This window comes from Echiichthys vipera (assembly GCF_963691815.1).
Source record: "Echiichthys vipera genome assembly, chromosome: 2".
NCBI lineage: Eukaryota > Metazoa > Chordata > Actinopteri > Perciformes > Trachinidae > Echiichthys > Echiichthys vipera.
The window spans coordinates 1,860,511-1,879,921 of record NC_139827.1 but is presented as its reverse complement, the minus strand read 5'-3'; the positions used below and the strand labels follow the sequence as shown (position 1 = coordinate 1,879,921).

Below are 19,411 nucleotides of genomic sequence, written 5' to 3'. Positions count from 1 at the left end.
CTTAACTCAATACTTCTGCAGTAATCATGACACCACACACACACACCGAACGCACACACACACACACACACACACACACACACGCACTATGTGAAAACAACACCAACATCACTATCGCACTGGCAACAACAAGCCACCAACACACACACGCACGCGCACACCAACACACACACACACACCAACACGCGTGCACGCACACACAGACACACACACACACACACCGTAGCAGCTTTAATGAGACAAAACGAAACCGTAGACTGCAGAGACTCTGAGCATCATGTAGCCTCATAGGTAAAGGTGTTTGCGGTGTTACGCGCTGTTATAAAAGTGTGTGCTATTTTAACATCAAGCTGCTGCTTTTGTAAGAAATTCAGAAAAACTTGTGCTTTTTTTTTCCTGTAAATGTTTTTTTCTTTGCAGCTCAGCACGTCGTTCGTCCTTGAGACTTTCATCCACTCTAAGGAGAAGGTAACACATCTCTCACTGCGTTACTTTATTATTAATATGTGATTCATAACTGCTGCAGACTGACCTGTGTGTGTGTGTGTGTGTGTCCGTGTGTGTGTGTGTGTGTCCTCCAGCCCACCATGCTGCAGTGGATCGAGCTCCTCACCAAACAGTTCAACAACAGTCAGGCTGCGTGCGAGGTTCCAGCTTCTTTCTCTCTTTTTTCTCGTTTATTTTTGTCTTTTTTCCTGTTTCTGTGTTTTCTTCATTTCACTTTTCCTCCGTTTCAGTGGTTTTTGGATCGGATGGCTGACGACAACTGGTGGCCGATGCAGATCCTCATCAAGTGCCCCAACCAGATCGTCAGACAGGTGAGTTTTCTTATCTCTGTTACCATGGTAACCTGCCGTACGTGCACCACACTGGCGTCTGCGTCTCCAGAATAGAGGAGAAGTAAACGACCGCTCTTTTCTTTCTTTCCTTCCTCCAGATGTTCCAGAGGTTGTGTATCCACGTCATCCAGAGGCTGCGTCCGGTTCACGCGCACCTCTACCTGCAGCCGGGCATGGAGGACGGGTGAGTCGCAGCGCAGTCGCCGCTGCAGTCGCCACAGTCACCGCTGTCGCCACTGCAGTCACTGCTGCAGTCACTGCTTCAGTCGCTGCTTCAGTCGCTGCTTCAGTCGCTGCTGCAGTTTCTGTATTTATTTAACTAAGAGTTAACTGTTTACTCTTTACTGTATTTATTTATACCTCCCTCCGCGCCCTGAGAGCGTGCAGCACACACACACACAGTGGTGTTGCTGTCAAATCCGGCGGCGACAGAAACCCAAACAGGACCCGCGTGTCTCTCAGCGTCTTTGTCTCTGGACTCTGAGAAAGTCTGCGGCTCCACATCGTTGTTTTACAAACCAGAGCCCCTCAGCTGTTCAAAGAGGATCGAACCGTTCCTCCTGCACTAAAACCACCTTTTCTCTGCGTCCCAGCTCCGACGACATGGACGGCCCCGTGGAGGACATCGGCAGCCGCTCCTGCGTCACTCGTTTCGTCAAGACCCTCCTGTCCATCATGGAGCACGGCGTCAAGCCCCACAGCAAACACCTCACCGAGTACTTCGCCTTTCTCTACGAGTTCGCCAAGATGGGCGAGGAGGAGGTCGGTCACACTCGAGTCCACGCGTGAAACACAGGAACACGTGTTATTACAACTGTATTTTATATGTCAGGTCTTTCTCTCAGTGAGTCACACGTCTGTTTGTGTCTCCAGAGTCAGTTCCTGTTGTCGCTTCAAGCCATTTCCATCATGGTGCATTTCTACATGGGAACCAAAGGCCCCGAGAACGTGAGTTTACACCCTTATGAGGACCTTAGTCATGTTTCACACACACTTATGAGGACTTAAGTCATGTTTCACACACACTTATGGGGACTTTAGTCACGTTTCACACACTTATGAGGACCTTAGTCATGTTTCACACACTTATGAGGACTTTAGTCATGTTTCACACACACTTATGAGGACTTTAGTCATGTTTCACACACACTTATGAGGACTTAAGTCATGTTTCACACACTTATGAGGACCTTAGTCATGTTTCACACACACTTATGAGGACTTAAGTCATGTTTCACACACACTTATGGGGACCTTAGTCATGTTTCACACACACTTATGAGGACTTTAGTCATGTTTCACACACACTTATGAGGACTTTAGTCATGTTTCACACACTTATGAGGACCTTAGTCATGTTTCACACACACTTATGAGGACCTTAGTCATGTTTCACACACACTTATGAGGACTTTAGTCATGTTTCACACACACTTATGAGGACTTTAGTCATGTTTCACACACTTATGAGGACTTTAGTCATGTTTCACACACACTTATGAGGACCTTAGTCATGTTTCACACACTTATGAGGACTTTAGTCAAGTTTCACGCAGACACCGACGTGTCTGAGCTGGATGGCGTGTGATGTATGTGGCGTGATGACATCATGCGTGTTCTCCCTCAGCCTCAGGTGGAGGTGCTGTCGGAGGAGGAGGGAGAGGAGGAGGACGAGGAGGAGGACATCTTGTCTCTGGCGGAGGAGAAGTATCGTCCCGCAGCTCTGGAGAAGATGATCGCCCTCATCGCTCTGCTGGTGGAGCAGTCTCGCTCCGAGAGGTACGGCGACCGCAGGAAGCAGACGCCGTCGGCTCTTTCTAACGCCGCAGGAGGTCACGTGACTCTGTTCTCTCTCTCTCTCTCTCTCCGCAGACATCTGACGCTGTCTCAGAGCGACTTGGCGGCGCTGACTGGCGGGAAGGGCTTCCCTTTCCTCTTCCAGCACATCAGAGACGGCATCAACATCAGGCAGACCTGCAACCTCATCTTCAGCCTCTGTCGCTATAACAACCGGCTGGCCGAGCACGTAGGTTCACCGCAAACGCAGAAATCTAATTTTCTGTATCATAAAAACGTAAATGCATGTATAACGCTATCCTGTATTATGTTTTTTTTACTTCTAGTCCGTCTGAAATGTGTGTTTTATGGATATTTTCCTTTTTGATCGCTGTGATGTTTCCGTTTCTTCCGTCTGATAAAAAAATACTCATTTTATTTCTGATTTGTTTGAAAGAAGAAACTGTTTTTGGCTTTAAATGTCAGATGTTTTAAGAATATATTCACATTTGCAGCCGTTCACATCATCGTTTATGTATTAAAAGTATAATTTTCCTCCTGACTTCACAGATTGTGTCGATGCTTTTCACCTCCATCGCAAAGCTGACACCTGAGGTGAGCGCGTCAAAAACAACAAAATACAGAATAAATAATAATGAAATATGCCTTTGAATGTAACACAAATATTAAAAACTACAAACGAAATTACTCCATCATTATTTTTTTTAAATAAACCTTTAAAAGTACTAAAAATATTATAAAAAATAACTAAATAAATGACTTATAAATAATAAATACAAATAATGAAATATGCCTTTAAATGTGTCCAAACATTAAAAACTACTAAATAAATTACTTCATAATTTGTTTTAAATATACCTTTAAATCTACCAAAAATAATATTAAAATCAACTAAATTAATGACTTATAAAAATAAATAATAAAAATAATATTAAAAATAACTACATAAATGATATGAATGAATAATAAATAAATATGTTTTTTAAATGTATTGAAAATATTAAAATAAATAAATAACTCCATAAATAATAAATCTGCCACTTTAAATGTTAAATTATATTAAAAATAAATGTAGATATTCATTAATTAAATGATAAAATGTGTTAAATGTGCTGCTTCACATCTGCTTCATTCTTCCATTTATTTATTTTACTATATTTTTTCCATTTATATATTTTTTATTCATGTTAAATTTAAATGTAACAAATATTAAAAACTACTAAATAAATGACTCCATGATTTAGTTTTAAATATGCCTTTAAATCTATATTAAAGATAACTACAGAAATGACCCCATAAATAATCAATAATAAATAAATATGTTTTTAAATGTATTAAAAATAATATTAAATAAATAACTCCATAAATAGTAAAATAGTAAAGCCTGTTAAAATGTAAAATAATATTAAAAATAAACAATAATTTTATATGCCATTAAAAGTACCAAAAATAATATTAAAAATAACTCCATAAATAAATGATAAATGTTTTTTTAAATGTATGAAAAATCATATTAAATAAATAACTCCAAAAATAGTAAATATTCCTGTTTAAATGTAAAATAATATTAAAATTAAATGTAGATATTAATTAATTAAATGATAAAATGTGTTAAATGTATATTTCTGTTTAAACTTGCTGCTGTTCTTGAGTCTGTGAGTCGGAGCGTTCAGAGACACTTGACCATGTGAAATACGGCTGTTCTCTTCTTCTCTTCCTCCCTCAGGCGGCCAATCCCTTCTTCAAGCTGCTCACCATGTTGATGGAGTTTGCGGGCGGACCCCCGGGGATGCCCTCCTTCGCCTCCTACATCCTGCAGAGGATCTGGGAGGTAAAGCACCGACACACACGTGCAGCAGACTGTTTCCTCGCTTCTTTGGATGCAGCAGCGTTTTCTAAATGAAGCTGTCGTCTCATGAACCCGTTTGTGTTGTTCCCGTCAGGTGATCGAGTACAACCCGTCCCAGTGTCTGGACTGGCTCGCCGTCCAGACTCCCAGGAACAAGCTGGCCCACAGCTGGGTGCTGCAGAACATGGAGAACTGGGTGGAGCGCTTCCTGCTGGCCCACAACTACCCCCGAGTCCGCACATGTAAGAGCCTCAATACGTCTAAGTGACCTTCAGGGCGCCCTCCCACTGTGCCTCCGTCCCGTGCCCCGTGCTTTAGGGTCCTTGTCCCCCCCTCCAGGCCCGTTTGTACTCACACTACCTGGGCCTCGGAGAATGCTTCTTGCTGCCTATACGTCATCACGCCGTAACACGTCACACGCATTGATGACGTCATGGCGATGCGTGGCTTTGTTTCCAGATCTTTCCGTAGACCTCAGAGTTTTTGTGCGTCTTGTCGACTGTTTTTGAATCTTTTCATCGACCAAATCTGCAGTAAACACTCCACCTCCGCATCACACCAACGTGAACCTTTCACCGCCATTGTTTTAAATGTCGGCGCATGGTCCCTCCTTCTTTTTTCTATGTCCCAACAGGCGCACAGGAAATGACCTCAGAGCCGCCGTAGGCCTCGTGCTCATACACGTGCGCACGCTCGTACTCGTACACGTGCGAACGTGCTTTACAAAAGCCCACCTCTCCCAAACGGGCCGTGGACGGCAAGCGTGCCGCTCCTAGGCGCGGTACGGTTGCACTCACACTGGTCAAAGGAACCAGACTTTACCCATAAAACCTGTTTGGGCACGGTACGGAGGAACAGTGTGAGTGCGCCCTCAGTCTCCAGGAGTTAACCTGATGAAACATTAGAGAGTCTCTGGGCAAAAACCAGCCACCTCTGATAAACATGAGCTAATGCATCGTGTGCAGACACACCTCGGTGTATAGTGTTTTTATCATCTGTTTAATCTAATTATTGCTAAATCAAGACGGGGAAATCTCATCTCATGGCTCAAGTTTTCAGTTCAGACTGTGATTCAAGCGTTCTGCTGCCCCCCAGTGTTTACAGCTAACAAGTGCAGCCCACACTTAGAGTGTCACTCCAGCGAAAAATCATCCCATGGTCTTTTTCCACATCAAATAACTATTAACGTAGAAATCCCAGAGAGACGCTAACAGCTGGACGTGGCTAACAGTGATTAGCTCGGGGCAGCACGGTGAAGGCATTCAAAGGTCTTTTTTAACCACTAATGCTGCTGAAAATAACAGCAAACCTCTGCAGCAGCATGAGAAGAGTCCCTACACACACAACAAAGCACCAATGGGCTCCTTCCACTGTAATGGACTTTACTATGAGAGGAGCTGGTACAGGACTCATTCCCTCTCAGCCAATCACTGTGGGCATAGCATGGATGAGCGTGATGTCATCCATAGCAGCGAGGTCCGCCCCGCCCTCTCGTCTTAGTTTAGGAGTCTGTCCGACTCCTGAGGCGACGTTGGTCCCAGAGGTTTGAAAGAAGTGACTCTGAACTCAGAACTTTAGACTTTAAAGACTTTAAAACACTCTTAAACACACTGAGAATCAAACCGCCTCTCTCTCGTCCCTGCAGCGGCGGCGTACCTCCTCGTCTCCCTCATCCCCAGCAACTCTTTCCGCCAGATGTTTCGCTCCACGCGCTCGCTCCACCTGCCCACCCGCGAGCTGCCGCTGTCGCCCGACACCACCGTGGTCCTGCACCAGGTCTACAACCTGCTGCTGGGGCTGCTGGGACGCGCCAAGCTGTACGTGGACGCCAGTGTCCACGGCACCACCAAGCTGGTGCAGTACTTCAGCTTCATGACCTACTGCCTCATCTCCAAGACGGAGAAGCTCATGTTCTCCGGATACTTCATGGACCTCTGGAACCTGTTCCAGGTACGGACATCCTTCTGTTTCTGTTGTTTTATGCTTTTACCTCATGTGTTTCTGTCTCCGCTGGGAAAAGTTCCCTTAAAGCAGCGAGAACGACGAGGAAATGTGGACTTTAACATTTAAAAAAGGGTCAAAATGTTACGTTATTAATTCATTTCTGCTTCTTCTTCTCCTTCTTCTTCTTCTTCTCCTTCTGCTTCTTCTTCTCCTTCTCCTACTTCTTCTTCTCCTTCTTCTTCTACTTCTTCTCCTCCTCCTCTTCTTCCTCCTCCTCTTCCTCTTCTTCCTCCTCTTCTTCTTCCTCTTCTTCTCCTTCTTCTCCCTCTTCTTCTCCCTCTCCTTCTCCTCTTCCTCCTCCTTCTCCTCCTCCTCTTCCTCCTCCTCCTCCTCCCCCACCTCATCTTCCTCCTCCTCTTCCTCCTCCTCATCTTCCTCCTCCTCTTCCTCCTCCTCATCTTCCTCCTCCTCTTCCTCCTTCTCTTCCTCCTCCTCCTCCTCCCCCTCCTCCTCTTCTTCCTCCTCCTCTTCTTCCTCTTCCTCTTCCTCCTCTTCTTCCTCCTCCTCTTCCTCCTCCTCCTCATCTTCCTCCTCTTCCTCCTCCTTCTCCTCCTCCTCCTCTTCCTCCTCCTTCTCCTCTTCCTCCTCCTCTTCCTCATCTTCCTCATCCTCTTCCTCCTCCTCCTCCTCTTCCTCTTCCTCCTCCTCCAGCCCAAACTGTCGGAGCCGGCCATCGCCACCAACCATAACAAGCAGGCGCTGCTGTCCTTCTGGTACAACATGTGCGTGGAGTGTCCCGAGAACGTGCGCCTGGTGGTGCAGAACCCCGTCGTGACCAAAAACATCGCCTTCAACTACATCCTGGCCGACCACGACGACCAGGAGGTGGTGCTCTTCAACCGCGGCATGCTGCCCGCCTACTACGGCATCCTGCGCATGTGCTGCGAGCAGTCGCCCGCCTTCACCCGCCAGCTGGCCTCGCACCAGAACATCCAGTGGGCCTTCAAGAACCTGACGCCGCACGCCAGCCAGTACCCCGGGGTGAGCAGAGCGGCTGACCTCAGATCAGTTTGTTTGAGCGCTGTGCTCGTGAAACAGTTTATTTCCTGCGTAGGGATTTTAAACTCTTCTTTTAGGGCGCCCTCCCACTGTGCCTCCGTCCCGTGCCCCGTGCTTTAGGGTCCTTGTCCCCCCCTCTAGGCCCGTTTGTACTCACACTACCTGGGCCTCGGAGAATGCTTCTTGCTGCCTATACGTCATCACGCCGTAACACGTCACACGCATTGATGACGTCATGGCGATGCGTGGCTTTGTTTCCAGATCTTTCCGTAGACCTCAGAGTTTTTGTGCGTCTTGTCGACTGTTTTTGAATATTTTCATCGACCAAATCTGCAGTAAACACTCCACCTCCGCATCACACCAACGTGAACCTTTCACCGCCATTGTTTTAAATGTCCGCGCATGGTCCCTCCTTCTTTTCTCTACGTCCCAACAGGCGCACAGGAAATGACCTCAGAACCGCCGTAGGCCTCGTGCTCGTACACGTGCGCACGCTCGTGCTCGTACACGTGCAAACGTGCTTTACTAAAGCCCACCTCTCCCAAACGGCCCGTGGACGGCAAGCGTGCTGCTCCTAGACGCGGTCCAGTTGCACTCACACTGGTCAAAGGAACCAGACTTTAGCCGTGGAACCTGTTTGGGCACGGTATGGAGGCACAGTGTGAGTGCGCCCTTAGATTCCTTTGGCGGCTGCTGTTGGACTGATTCAGACTCGTGAGTTTCAAACTTGTAAGACAACTCTAGAGTAGGGTTTCTCAACGGGGGCGTTTGTACAACCTCGGGCTGGGCTTCAAGTCTCTGAGGGGTCGGCATTCAAGGCGCAGCTGCTGCGATCGACACCCTGTTCACCTGTAACACCATCGTAATGAAAGTCAGCGTGTGTGTGATGACGGGAGAGACACAGAAGCTTTAACATTCGGCCGCAGAAAGAATAAACTCTCTAGGTATTGTGTTTTTTTATGTGGGATCATGTAAACTACAACCGTGTGTGTGTGTGTGTGTGTGTGTGTGTGTGCGTGTGTGCTGCCCCCTGCAGGCCGTGGAGGAGCTGTTCAACCTGATGCAGCTATTTGTGGCGCAGCGAGCCGACATGAGAGAAGAAGAGCTGGAGGACGTCAAACAGTTCAAGAAGACGACCATCAGCTGCTACCTGCGCTGCCTGGACGGACGCTCCTGCTGGACCACGCTCATCAGGTCAGGACGCGGGCACGGACACGGCCTCTGTGCTTCTTATTAATCCCAAAGTTAGCATATAAAGTGGCGTGCGTCCTCTCCTGGGCGTGCGTCCTCTCCTGGGCGTGCGCCCTCTCCTGGGCGTGCGTCCTCTCCTGTGCGTGTCCTAACAGCCGTGTGTGTTGCTCCTCTCAGTGCCTTCAGGGTTCTGCTGGAGAACGACGAGGACCGGCTGCTGGTGGTCTTCAACAGAGGACTCATCCTCATGACCGAGGTACGACCACCACCACTTATTTAAACATAAACATATAAATATATGTTTATGTATCTGCTGTTGGTGCGTTCAGGAACAGACGGGAACTCTGAAGTGTTTTAATGAAGCTGAATTAATAATCAATAACTAATAATTCTGAATAAATGAAAGGTTTTATTTAACCATTAAAAGTTAATCCAAAAGAAACTTGGTGAGGCTTTTTCTGATGTGGTGCATCTGAAGACGCTCACTGTCCTCTGTCTGTCTGTCCTCTGTCCGTCCTTTGTCTGTCCTCCTCTCTGTCCGTCTGTCCTCCACCTGTCCATCTGTCCGTCCTCCTCCTGTCTGTCCTTTGTCCATCTGTCCGTCCTCTGTCCTTCTGTCCATCCTCCTTTGTCCTACTGTCTGTCCTTTGTCCATCTTTCCGTCCTTTGTCCGTTCTCTGTCCTCCTGTCTGTCCTCCTCCTGTTCGTCCTCTGGACATCCGTCCTCTCCTGTCCATCCTCTGTTCGTCTGTCCGTCCTTTGTCTGTCCGTCCGTCCTCTGCAGTCCTTCAACACTCTGCACATGATGTACCACGAGGCGACGGCGTGTCACGTCACAGGAGACCTGGTGGAGCTGCTGTCCATCTTTCTGTCCGTCCTCAAAGCCACTCGACCGTACCTGCAGCGCAAAGGTCAGACTCACCCACAGCTAACACTCACGCGCTTTTATATATACAGTCATTAGAAATACTGTTATTTATATTTGTGTGTGTGTGTGTGTGTGTGTTTTTCTGTATGTGTGTGTGTGTGTGTGTGTGTGTCCGTGTCCGTGTGTGTGTGTGCGTCCCCAGATGTGAAGCAGGCTCTGATCCAGTGGCAGGAGAGGATCGACTTCGCCCACAAGCTGCTCACACTCCTCAACTCCTACAGCCCACCTGAGCTCCGCAACGCCTGCCTGGGTAACACTCACACACACACACACACACACACACACACACACACACACACACACACACACAGGGACACACACACACACTCACACACACACACACACAGAGACACATATGATGAGTTTATAAGATTTGATGTTTTATTATAAATTAAACTCCAACAGTTTATAAAAGTTCAGCTGAAACAATTCATCAGTTATTTAATAGACAAAAAATTAAAAATGTTTTTCATGTAAAACATTTTAAATAATGTTAAAATGTTGGTAATGTTGAGGTTTGTGTCAAATAATTAGATTTGTTTTTAATTATTTTGTTTTTATTTATTATTTTTGAATTATTATTATCAATTAATTTAATTGTGTTGTTTTGTATTTATCGTAATTTATTTACATTATTTTTTTAGATTTTTAAATTTTTAATTTATTGTCAAAAATGCAAATGTTAAGTTAAAATGTTGCGGTAAAGAGAATTTGCAGATTTATTCATAATAAAAACAATAATAACTTAATAAAATGAGCTCCACTTTAAACAACCACAGCAGTAAAATCCTGCTTTTACATTAATGCATGAATATTAATAATGACAGAATATAAAAGTCACAGTTTTAACACGTTACTGATTAAACGTACAGAGCTTTAGTGCGTGCAGGACTTCACCTTCTCACAGACTGGCTCCAGGACGTTCTCTCTCTTTGCTCCACCTGTGGCTCCACCTGTGGCTCCACCTGTGTGCTCCACCTCTGTGCTCCACCTGTGGCTCCACCTGTGGCTCCACCTGTGGCTCTAACGCTTGGTTCTCTTTGTTCTGGTTCCTGCAGACGTTCTGAAGGAGCTGGTTCTGCTGAGTCCTCACGACTTCCTGCACACTCTGGTCCCCTTCCTGCAGCACAACCACTGCACCTACCACCACAGCAACATCCCCAGTGAGTCTCCACCTCCTCCACCTCCTCCTCCTCCTCCTCCTCCTCCTCCTCCACCTCCTTCTTTAAGGTAGTTGGGTCCAGGGTCAGTGTGAGTGACGGTGTTTGTGTCCGCAGTGTCGTTCGGTCCGTACCTGCCCTGCAGAGAGAACATCAAGCTGATGGGGGCCAAGAACAACATCCGCCCTCCGAGACCGGAGCTCAACATGTGTCTGCTGCCGTCCATGGTGGAGAGCAGCAAGGTAGGTTCACCTGACACCGCCCGCCTGCAGCTCCGTCACATCACTGTCACATCACCTGCAGCTCCGTCACATGACCGTTACATGACTGTCACTGTCACATCACCATCCCATCTCCTGCAGCTCCGTCACATCACTGTCACATCACTGTCACATCACGTCACGTCACGTCACGTCACATCACCGTCACACATCACCTGCAGCTCCGTCACATCACCGTCACATCACTGTCAAATTTAGCGTCACGTCACATCACTGTCACGTCACCGTTACGTCACCCTCACATCACCGTCACGTCACATCACCGTCACGTCACATCACGTCAAGTCACATCACCGTCACCGTCACATCACCGTCACACAACTGTCACATCACCTGCAGCTCCGTCACATCACCGTCACATCACCGTCACATCACTGTCACATCACCGTCACATCACCGTCACACAACTGTCACATCACCTGCAGCTCCGTCACATCACCGTCACATCACTGTCACATGACCGTCACATCACTGTCACATCACCTGCAGCTCCGTCACATCACCGTCACATCACTGTCACATCACCGTCACATCACTGTCACATCACCGTCACATCACCGCCACATCACCTGCACAGCGTCAATTCCTGGTCTGATGTTGCTGTCTCTGTCTCTGTCTCTCTCTCTCTGTCTCTCTCTCTCTCTCTCTCTCTCTCTCTGTCTCTGTCTCTCTCTCTCTGTCTCTCTCTCTCTCTCTCTCTCTCTCTCTCTCTCTCTCTCTCTCCCCCTCCCTCTCTCCCTCTCCCCCCCTCCCTCTCTCTCAGGGCAAAGACGAGGTGTACGACAGGATGCTGCTGGATTACTTCCTGTCCTATCACCAGTTCAGTCACCTGCTGTGTCGCGTCGCCATCAACTGCGAGAAATTCACCGACACGCTCGTCAAACTAAGTACGTATCAATCTGAGTATTATTATTATTATTATTATTATTAACATTATTAATTCATTACATCTCCATATGAACTGTGTGTCTCAGGTGTGCTGATCGCGTACGAAGGACTTCCTCTTCATCTCGCTCTCTTCCCCAAACTGTGGACGGAGCTCTGTCAGTCGCAGGTGGGTCTCACGCTTTGTTTTAATGCAGCCGCGGTGATGTTGACGCGCTCGTTGATGTGCTCGTTGACGTGCTCGTTGATGTTGACATGCTCGTTGATGTTGACATGCTCGTTGATGTTGACGCGCTCGTTGATGTTGGCGTGCTCGTTGACGTTGACGTTGACGTGCTCGTTGATGTTGACGTGCTCGTTGACGTTGACGTGCTCGGTGACGTTGACATGCTCGTTGATGTTGACGCGCTCATTGACGCGCTCGTTGACGTGCTCGTTGATGTTGACATGCTCGTTGATGTTGACATGCTCGTTGATGTTGACGTGCTCGTTGATGTTGGCGTGCTCGTTGACGTTGACGTTGACGTGCTCGTTGATGTTGACGTGCTCGTTGACGTTGACGTGCTCGTTGACGTTGACGTGCTCGTTGACGTTGACGTGCTCGTTGACGTTGACGTGCTCGTTGATGTTGAAGCGCTTGTTGTTGACACGCTCTTTGACGTTGACGTGCTCTTTGACGTTGACGCACTCGTTTGCTCTTTTTCAGTCCGCTCTGGCGAAGACGTGTGTGAAGCTGCTGTGCGAGGACCCGGCCTTCAGCGAGTACATCAAGTGCATCCTGATGGACGAGAGGACGTTTCTCAACAACAACGTGGCGTACGCTTTCCTCACCCGCTTCCTGCACAAGGTACGCAGAACTAACGCCAGCCCGACCCTGAGCTGAACCGCTGCTTTACCTTAATCATCTTTAGCTGCTTTACGTTGTTCTGATGCAACATTTGCTCAACGTTTATCCTGCGTGTGTGTGTGTGTGTGTCTGTGTCCTTGTGTGTGTGTGTGTGTGTGTCTCTGTGTGTGTGTGTGTGTGTTCAGGTCCAGGTGCTGTCGGGTCCCAGCTGCTCCAACTTGATCAGTGTTCTGGTGACGAACCTGCTGAGTGAACAGAGCAGCCTGCAGCCTGAGCTGGCTGCTCACCGGCTGGAGCTGAGCAAGACCAGCGGGCTGCTGAACGCCGTACGAACACGCTCACACACACACACACACACACACACACACACACACATACAAACACACGCGCAGACCAACAGCTCATCTCATGTGTGCGTGTGTCTCTGTGTGTGTTCCAGGACCTGCGGGCGTTGCTGCTGCTGCTCTCTGTGCAGCCTCCTCAGAGCATCGACCCGGCGCTCTGCCCCGCGCTGCAGGAGCTGCTGGGCCGCTGTCGGGTGTGTGTGCAGCAGCGCAGCGCTCTGGAGCTGGAGGCCAAAGACCACAAAGCTAAAGGTACGACACGCACACACACACACACACACACACACACTCCTGTCTCTCGTCCTCCTTCTGTCTCTCGTAAGCAGCTGTGATGAACGTGACGCCGCTGAGTCAGCATTGTAGCATTAGCATACTGCTAGCATTATAAGTGGGAGAACCTGCACAGTCGTGACTCAGCACTTTCATGTTTATCCTTTGACTGTTAAACGACGTGTCAGAACTAAAGCGGCGTGTGTTTGTGTGTCAGCTGAGGACGAAGGGGCGACCCCGGTGAAGCGGCGGAGGGTGAGCAGCGACGACGACAGAGCCGGCGACGCCGCGCCGCCACTCTGCGTGGCCTCCACCTCTTCCTCCTCCTCTTCCTCCTCGGCTCTGCCGCCCTGCAGCGACCCGAAGCCCGACCACCAGGAGGCGCTGACGCCCGCCAGCACCTCGGACACGGAGACGCGAGACTCCTCCTCGCTGATCGACCCGGGCACGGAGCAGGACCCGCCCTCGCCCGACGCCGCCCCTGCCCCCTCCACAAACCTGGACTCCTCCCCCAAAGAGGAGAAGATGGAGGCGTCCTCGTCGTCCTCCTCCTCGTTCTCCTCCTCCTCCTCTCTTATGCAGGAGGCGGGGGAGGGATTCGCGCAGGGGGAGGAGCCTGAGCCGACGCGACACGTGGCGGCGGGCGAGGAAGAAGAAGAAGAGGAGGAGGAGGAGGAGCGGCGGGAGGAGAGGAGGGGCGAAGCGACGACTGCTGCGTCAGAGGAGCTGAAGGAAGAGAAGGAGGCGGGCTCTAAGAGCGGCAGCAGCTCGGCCCCGCCCCTCTCAGAGGACGCCGCCGCCCCGTCCTCCCTGGCGCTGGCGGGGGAGGGGCCTGAGGGCTGCCACGCCTCCTCACAGTTGTTTCCGGGCGCCGGCCCCCAACCCGACATGCTGGACATGCTGTACAGGACGGTGGAAGCGACCATCGCCATAGTTACCAAACTGTCCGTTAAGGGCCCGCCCTCTTCATGACATCATCAACCCACAGCCGCCATGAGATCTTTAACTGAAACTTTTTCCTTTTTTTTTTTCTTCTTCTCTCTTTGGAACGAACTGTTTCCTGTTTCTTCTTCTTCTTCTGCTGTTCGTGTGCTGCTGTCCGTCGCCTTCTGCTGATGTTCAGTCGGTCGGTTCGGCGCTCGCCGTGTCGTCCCCGCTCTCTCACAGAAACTCCCGGCTCCACGCGCGGCCGACGCCCCTCCCCCCCCACACACACACACACACACACACCGCGTGTGACGAGCGAAGAAGAAAAGAGCGATCGCACTTTTCTCCAAAAGGGCAAAAAAAAACCCACCTTTTGTTTCTCGCGTGTTTTTTACTGATTTGACTTTGTTTTGAAACGTGATTTTATTTGTTTGCGTTCGCTGTGACGGGGAAAGGTTTACACGACTTTCGTCTCCTGTATGTAATTTAATTTTATTGCATTTTTACTGTGTATAAAAACGGTCGTCCTCTGTGCCAGTTTTGTACTTTATGAACTTTACGAACGGGGCAAAAACAAAATGGTTGCCTTGACTTCTTCTGTGGTTTAATTATCCAGAAACTGAGTTTACCTGTAAATTAAAGAGAACCACGAGAAAACTTGATTCTGTAAAGGATCCTCTCTAGTCATTGCCTGAAGGTGTATATGAAAACTATATAAATATATATATAAATATCTTTATATATATATGAATATATCAAAGCGGTGCTTTATTTGACTGTGGTTGTAATAAAGCCCCCATGTCGGACCAGCTGGAGCTCTTATTTCCGTTCCTGAAGCACATTCCTTAATCTATGGTTTATTTTTGCTTCTTCTGCTGTGTTCTGATTTTCTCCTGATTTTATTTTAATAGAGAATAAATTAATAAAAACAGTTTTAATATGAAGGATTATGAACTAAATCCCTGTCGAGCCCTGAGGTTTTTTTTTTGTGTCTAACGAGGGAAAAGTTTCAAAGTTGTTTTCAGGTTTCTCCGCGGCGGCGTGGAGTCGAGCGTCCGCGGCGTGAACGTGAGTACGCCATCTTTTTATCTTCTCCTCATTCATGTGTGGAAATCCTCCGTCACAGCTCAGGATGCTTTTATTCTGTCGTTCTCTTAGTGTTGTTGAATCTTTCTGCCTGACGATGTAATGAAAGCACATCTGCCCACTTGCGGCGCTGCAGTGAGTTCACAGGCTACCGTTGCATTGTGGGTAATGTAGTTTGGTGCGTGAAAAACACCAGCAGGCGGCTGTGGCGTGCGGGCCGGTTCTAATACTAATCAAATATCATCCCGGGGGCTAAGATCATTCTTTGACTTTGACACCCATGAAATAAACCATCGAGACGTAGCTAACAGTGGGACGTGGCTAACACTGCTAGCTAGTTAACGCGGAGCTAGCATACATCAGGAAGAGTTAGCCTTCATCTTTCCTGAGTGTTTATAATTTGTCTTCATAAAAATGTAATTTCTTCTTCTCTAACATTCGGTCGAAGAGAAGAACGCAAACCTGGCTAATGTTGGTGATGTGACGTTAAGCTAACTTCCTGTTCAAGTGAGATTACTGTGCAAAATCATGTCGGTTAGTTTAGTTTTGTGGGAGTCGTCGAATCTTTCTGTCCGACGATGTAATGAAAGCACCTGTTAATGCACCGATTTCACCAAAACAACACATTTGAGACGCGTTACGTTTTAAAAATTATAGAATAAACACAATTAATAGTCCGTAAAGTGTCAAAGCTTTAAAAAAAAGTCAGATCTATGTCACGGTTAAAGTCGAATTCTTCTAATTTTTTAGCACTTACACATCAAAATAACCATCGAGACGTCGCTAACAGTGGGATGTGGCTAACACTGCTAGCTAGTTAATGCGGAGCTAGCAAACATCAAGAAGAGCTAGCCTTGATCCTTCCTGAGTGTTTATTTGTAAAATTATAATAAAAAATGTAATTTCATCTTCTCTAACATTCAGACAGAGAGGAGAAGAACGCAAACCTAGCTCATGTTGGTGATGTGACGTTAAGCTAACTTCCTGTTAAAGTGAAATCCCAGAGTCGCTAACAGCCGGACGTGGCTAACAGTGGTTAGCTCGGGGCAGCACGGTGAAGGCATTCAAAGGTCTTTTTTAACCACTAATGCTGCTGAAAATAACAGCAAACCTCTGCAGCAGCATGAGAAGAGTCCCTACACACACAACAAAGCATCATGAGACTGAAACGTTTCCCAGTTTTTATTTAATTTGCAAACATAAGAAACAGAAACGCCACGGTGAATGTTTCATTTCTTTGTTAGCTTGATTTGTTCCAGTGTTTCTGCACAGATGCAATAATATTATTTACATTTTCTCATAATAAAGTGCGTCAAAGAAGAAAAAACAAAAACACAAAAAGTGACATTTGAACATTTTTGTTAAATTATAAACATGAAAAATTCAGTTTGGCGCCTTTTCAGACAAAAACGATTAAAACTTTATTGCATCAGAAACATAAATGTGTTTGTTCCAGAACATTCTGCTCTGCGTCTTTTACTCTTCGTTAAAAACTGAAGGAATAATTTGTGTTTTTCCAGAATAAAGTGCCGTTTAGCTCCTGATTTGTCTCCGTCTGAACAGAGAATTACTTCAAAATAAAAGTCCAGTTGATTTTCATTATTATTAAAAACCGTTTAATAAACGTTTGCAGTCGTACGGAGGTCGCAGAGCGCCACAGGATCAATTTAACAGTTTATTACATTTTGTAAAAATTATCAAAAGCCGATTCCTTGTATTTGCTCTTTAATCTCGCATTTCCTGTTTAGCTAATGTTAGCAAAACGTTAGCTATCTAGTTAACGTAGCGCTAGCCTACACCGAGAAGAGTTAGCCTTGATAATTTCGTCTCCGGCCTCCGTCTGTCCGTCCTGTGTTGATCTCACACCGTCTCTGTCCGTCTCCTGCTCGTCCTCTGTAATCTAGAGAGAAGTGCGGCTTTCATCGGCATCTACGTCCTCCGTCTGTCGGTCCTCCGTCTGTCCAGCCTCCGTTTGTCCGGCCTCCGTCTGTCCGGCCTCCGTCTGTCCGTCCTGTGTGGATCTCACACTGTCTCCGTCCGTCTCCTGCTGCTCGTCCTCTGTTCTCTGCTCTTGTGACTCCGTCTTCTGTCCCTGAAACACAAATCGTTGGTGAAACGAAACTAAAGTTCAGAGTTTTTCATCCACTTCCTGTCCGATGAAAACCACGACTCTGCAAACGTGTTGATGCCGACATAAAAAGCTCTTTCAAGAAAACGTTGGAAGATTAAAATATAAGAATTTAGTTTTTTAAAGAGAAAAAAAAGTTGTAATATTTCAAGAAAAAAATAAATAGTTAAAGCTAATTTTTCGTGAAAAGTCAGAAGATTTTTCTAGCAAAAAAGTCGTAAAATTAAACTTAATCCGTAATATTTTAAAAAGTCGTAATATTAAAAAACTGAATTTGTAATATTTTAAGAAGTCGGAAGATTTTTTTAGCAAAAAAAAAGTTGATTGTTCCCAAAAGAGCGAAGATCTGAAGAAAAGTTGGACTATTTCAAGAGAAATTAAGTTGTAAGCTATAATTTCGTGAAAAAAAAGTCGGAAGATTTGTGGCAAAAAAGTCGTAATATTAAAAACTTAATTCGTAATATTTTAAGAAAGTCGGAAGATTTCTGGAAAAAGTCGTAATATTAAAAAACTAAATTCGTAATTTTGTGAAAAAAGTCAGAATTTTTTTTAGTAAAAAAGTCGTGATATTAAAAAAATTAATTCGTAATATTTTAAGAAAGTCGGAAGATTTTTTAGCAAAAAAAGTCGTGATTTTTGCTAAAAGTATTAAGATTTTGAGAAAAAAATGCAATTTTTCAAAAAGTTGGACTATTTCAAGTAAAATGATGTTGTAGCCTAATTCGTGAAAAAAATTATGATTTTTAGTTAAAAAAGTCGTGAAAAACAATTTTTTTAAGCAAAAAGTCGTAATATTAAAAAAATAAATTCGTAATATTTTGTAAAAAAAACCTTAATTTTTCAAGAAGTCGTCGTATTTTCAAAAAAGGAAGTCGTAGCCTAATATTTTAATAAAATAAAAGTTGCGATATTTTAAGGTATTTTTAAAAATATCACATTTTGTGAAGCGTCAGAATCATTTGCGGTGAACTTTGTTCTTCAGCTTCAGACACTTTTCATGTTTCCACTTCCTGTTCAGTGAAAACCGCGCTGAAGCCGAATGTTCGTGTTTCCTTTACCTGCGCGGACGTTTCCGGACTCTTCTGGGACCAGTTCCTGGAACAAAACGGAGGATTTCCGTTAAACGCGGAGCGCCGAAGAACATCTGAACGTAACACAGCATCTGAACGGACTCACGTGAAACCTTCAGCGCGTCGGCCGATGTCGAAGCTCTCCGTGTCCGAATCCTCGTGGCGTTTCTGCGTCACCTTGAACCTGACGGAGGAAACGAGGCGCTCACAGTGAAGCCGCTCTGTTTCAGGTGCGTACGGGGATCGAACCCTCGAACACGCTCCGATTTTAATGTGTTTAAGGCTTAAAAAGTGCTGAACGTGGAAAAAGAAGACGCCGCACAACAAATGTAATTTAATGTCTTACTCTTCTGCTGTTCTGAAACATTTTTAGCGTTAAATCGTCTCTTTTAACGTGAGTTTAACGTCAAAATAAAGGTGAAATAATCATTTTTAACATCAGTAGAAAGTGTAGTTTACCTAAACCGTAAGGTGCCGTTAAAGCTGGAAATGGTCGTGAGAAAAGTCTGTATTTTATTACAATTTTGTTAAACTGTAGAGAAACGATGCAGCGTCTGTTAAAGTTTGTTTATCTGCTCATTAACACGTTAATTATTATTAATTATTAATTATTAATAATTAATAACGAGTCGGTGCAGCTGGTTGTGGAGCTTCATCAGTGTCAGAAAGTCCTGCATCAACGTGTTTTACCCGATGAATTAATCTGAAGTTCTTTCAAACTTTCTTTAAAGAAGAAGAGGAGGAGGAGGAAGAGGAGGAGGAGAGGAGAGGAGGGGAAAGAAGAAGAGGAGGAGGAGGGAGAAGGA

The 19,411-nt window shown here is 46.3% G+C and overlaps 1 protein-coding gene across 4 annotated transcripts in view; it reads left to right on the top strand.

Annotated features, from left to right (window-relative positions):
* Nucleotides 1–15,209, top strand: part of usp34 (ubiquitin specific peptidase 34) — a 64,225-nt gene extending 49,016 nt beyond the window's left edge. For all 4 annotated transcript variants that reach the window (XM_083930511.1, XM_083930510.1, XM_083930509.1 and 1 more), the window contains 25 exons: nt 421–468; nt 582–647; nt 738–818; nt 938–1,023; nt 1,433–1,601; nt 1,713–1,787; nt 2,467–2,618; nt 2,712–2,865; nt 3,186–3,230; nt 4,363–4,467; nt 4,580–4,727; nt 6,131–6,435; nt 7,141–7,470; nt 8,525–8,682; nt 8,857–8,935; nt 9,464–9,590; nt 9,750–9,857; nt 10,666–10,770; nt 10,885–11,009; nt 11,812–11,935; nt 12,023–12,102; nt 12,640–12,780; nt 12,966–13,106; nt 13,220–13,376; nt 13,612–15,209. In XM_083930511.1, coding sequence (XP_083786637.1) covers nt 421–468; nt 582–647; nt 738–818; nt 938–1,023; nt 1,433–1,601; nt 1,713–1,787; nt 2,467–2,618; nt 2,712–2,865; nt 3,186–3,230; nt 4,363–4,467; nt 4,580–4,727; nt 6,131–6,435; nt 7,141–7,470; nt 8,525–8,682; nt 8,857–8,935; nt 9,464–9,590; nt 9,750–9,857; nt 10,666–10,770; nt 10,885–11,009; nt 11,812–11,935; nt 12,023–12,102; nt 12,640–12,780; nt 12,966–13,106; nt 13,220–13,376; nt 13,612–14,366 — 3,864 coding nt within the window. In that variant the 3' untranslated portion in view covers nt 14,367–15,209. The remainder of the gene's footprint in view (nt 1–420; nt 469–581; nt 648–737; nt 819–937; nt 1,024–1,432; nt 1,602–1,712; nt 1,788–2,466; nt 2,619–2,711; nt 2,866–3,185; nt 3,231–4,362; nt 4,468–4,579; nt 4,728–6,130; nt 6,436–7,140; nt 7,471–8,524; nt 8,683–8,856; nt 8,936–9,463; nt 9,591–9,749; nt 9,858–10,665; nt 10,771–10,884; nt 11,010–11,811; nt 11,936–12,022; nt 12,103–12,639; nt 12,781–12,965; nt 13,107–13,219; nt 13,377–13,611) is intronic.
* Nucleotides 15,210–19,411: the final 4,202 nt, after the last annotated feature.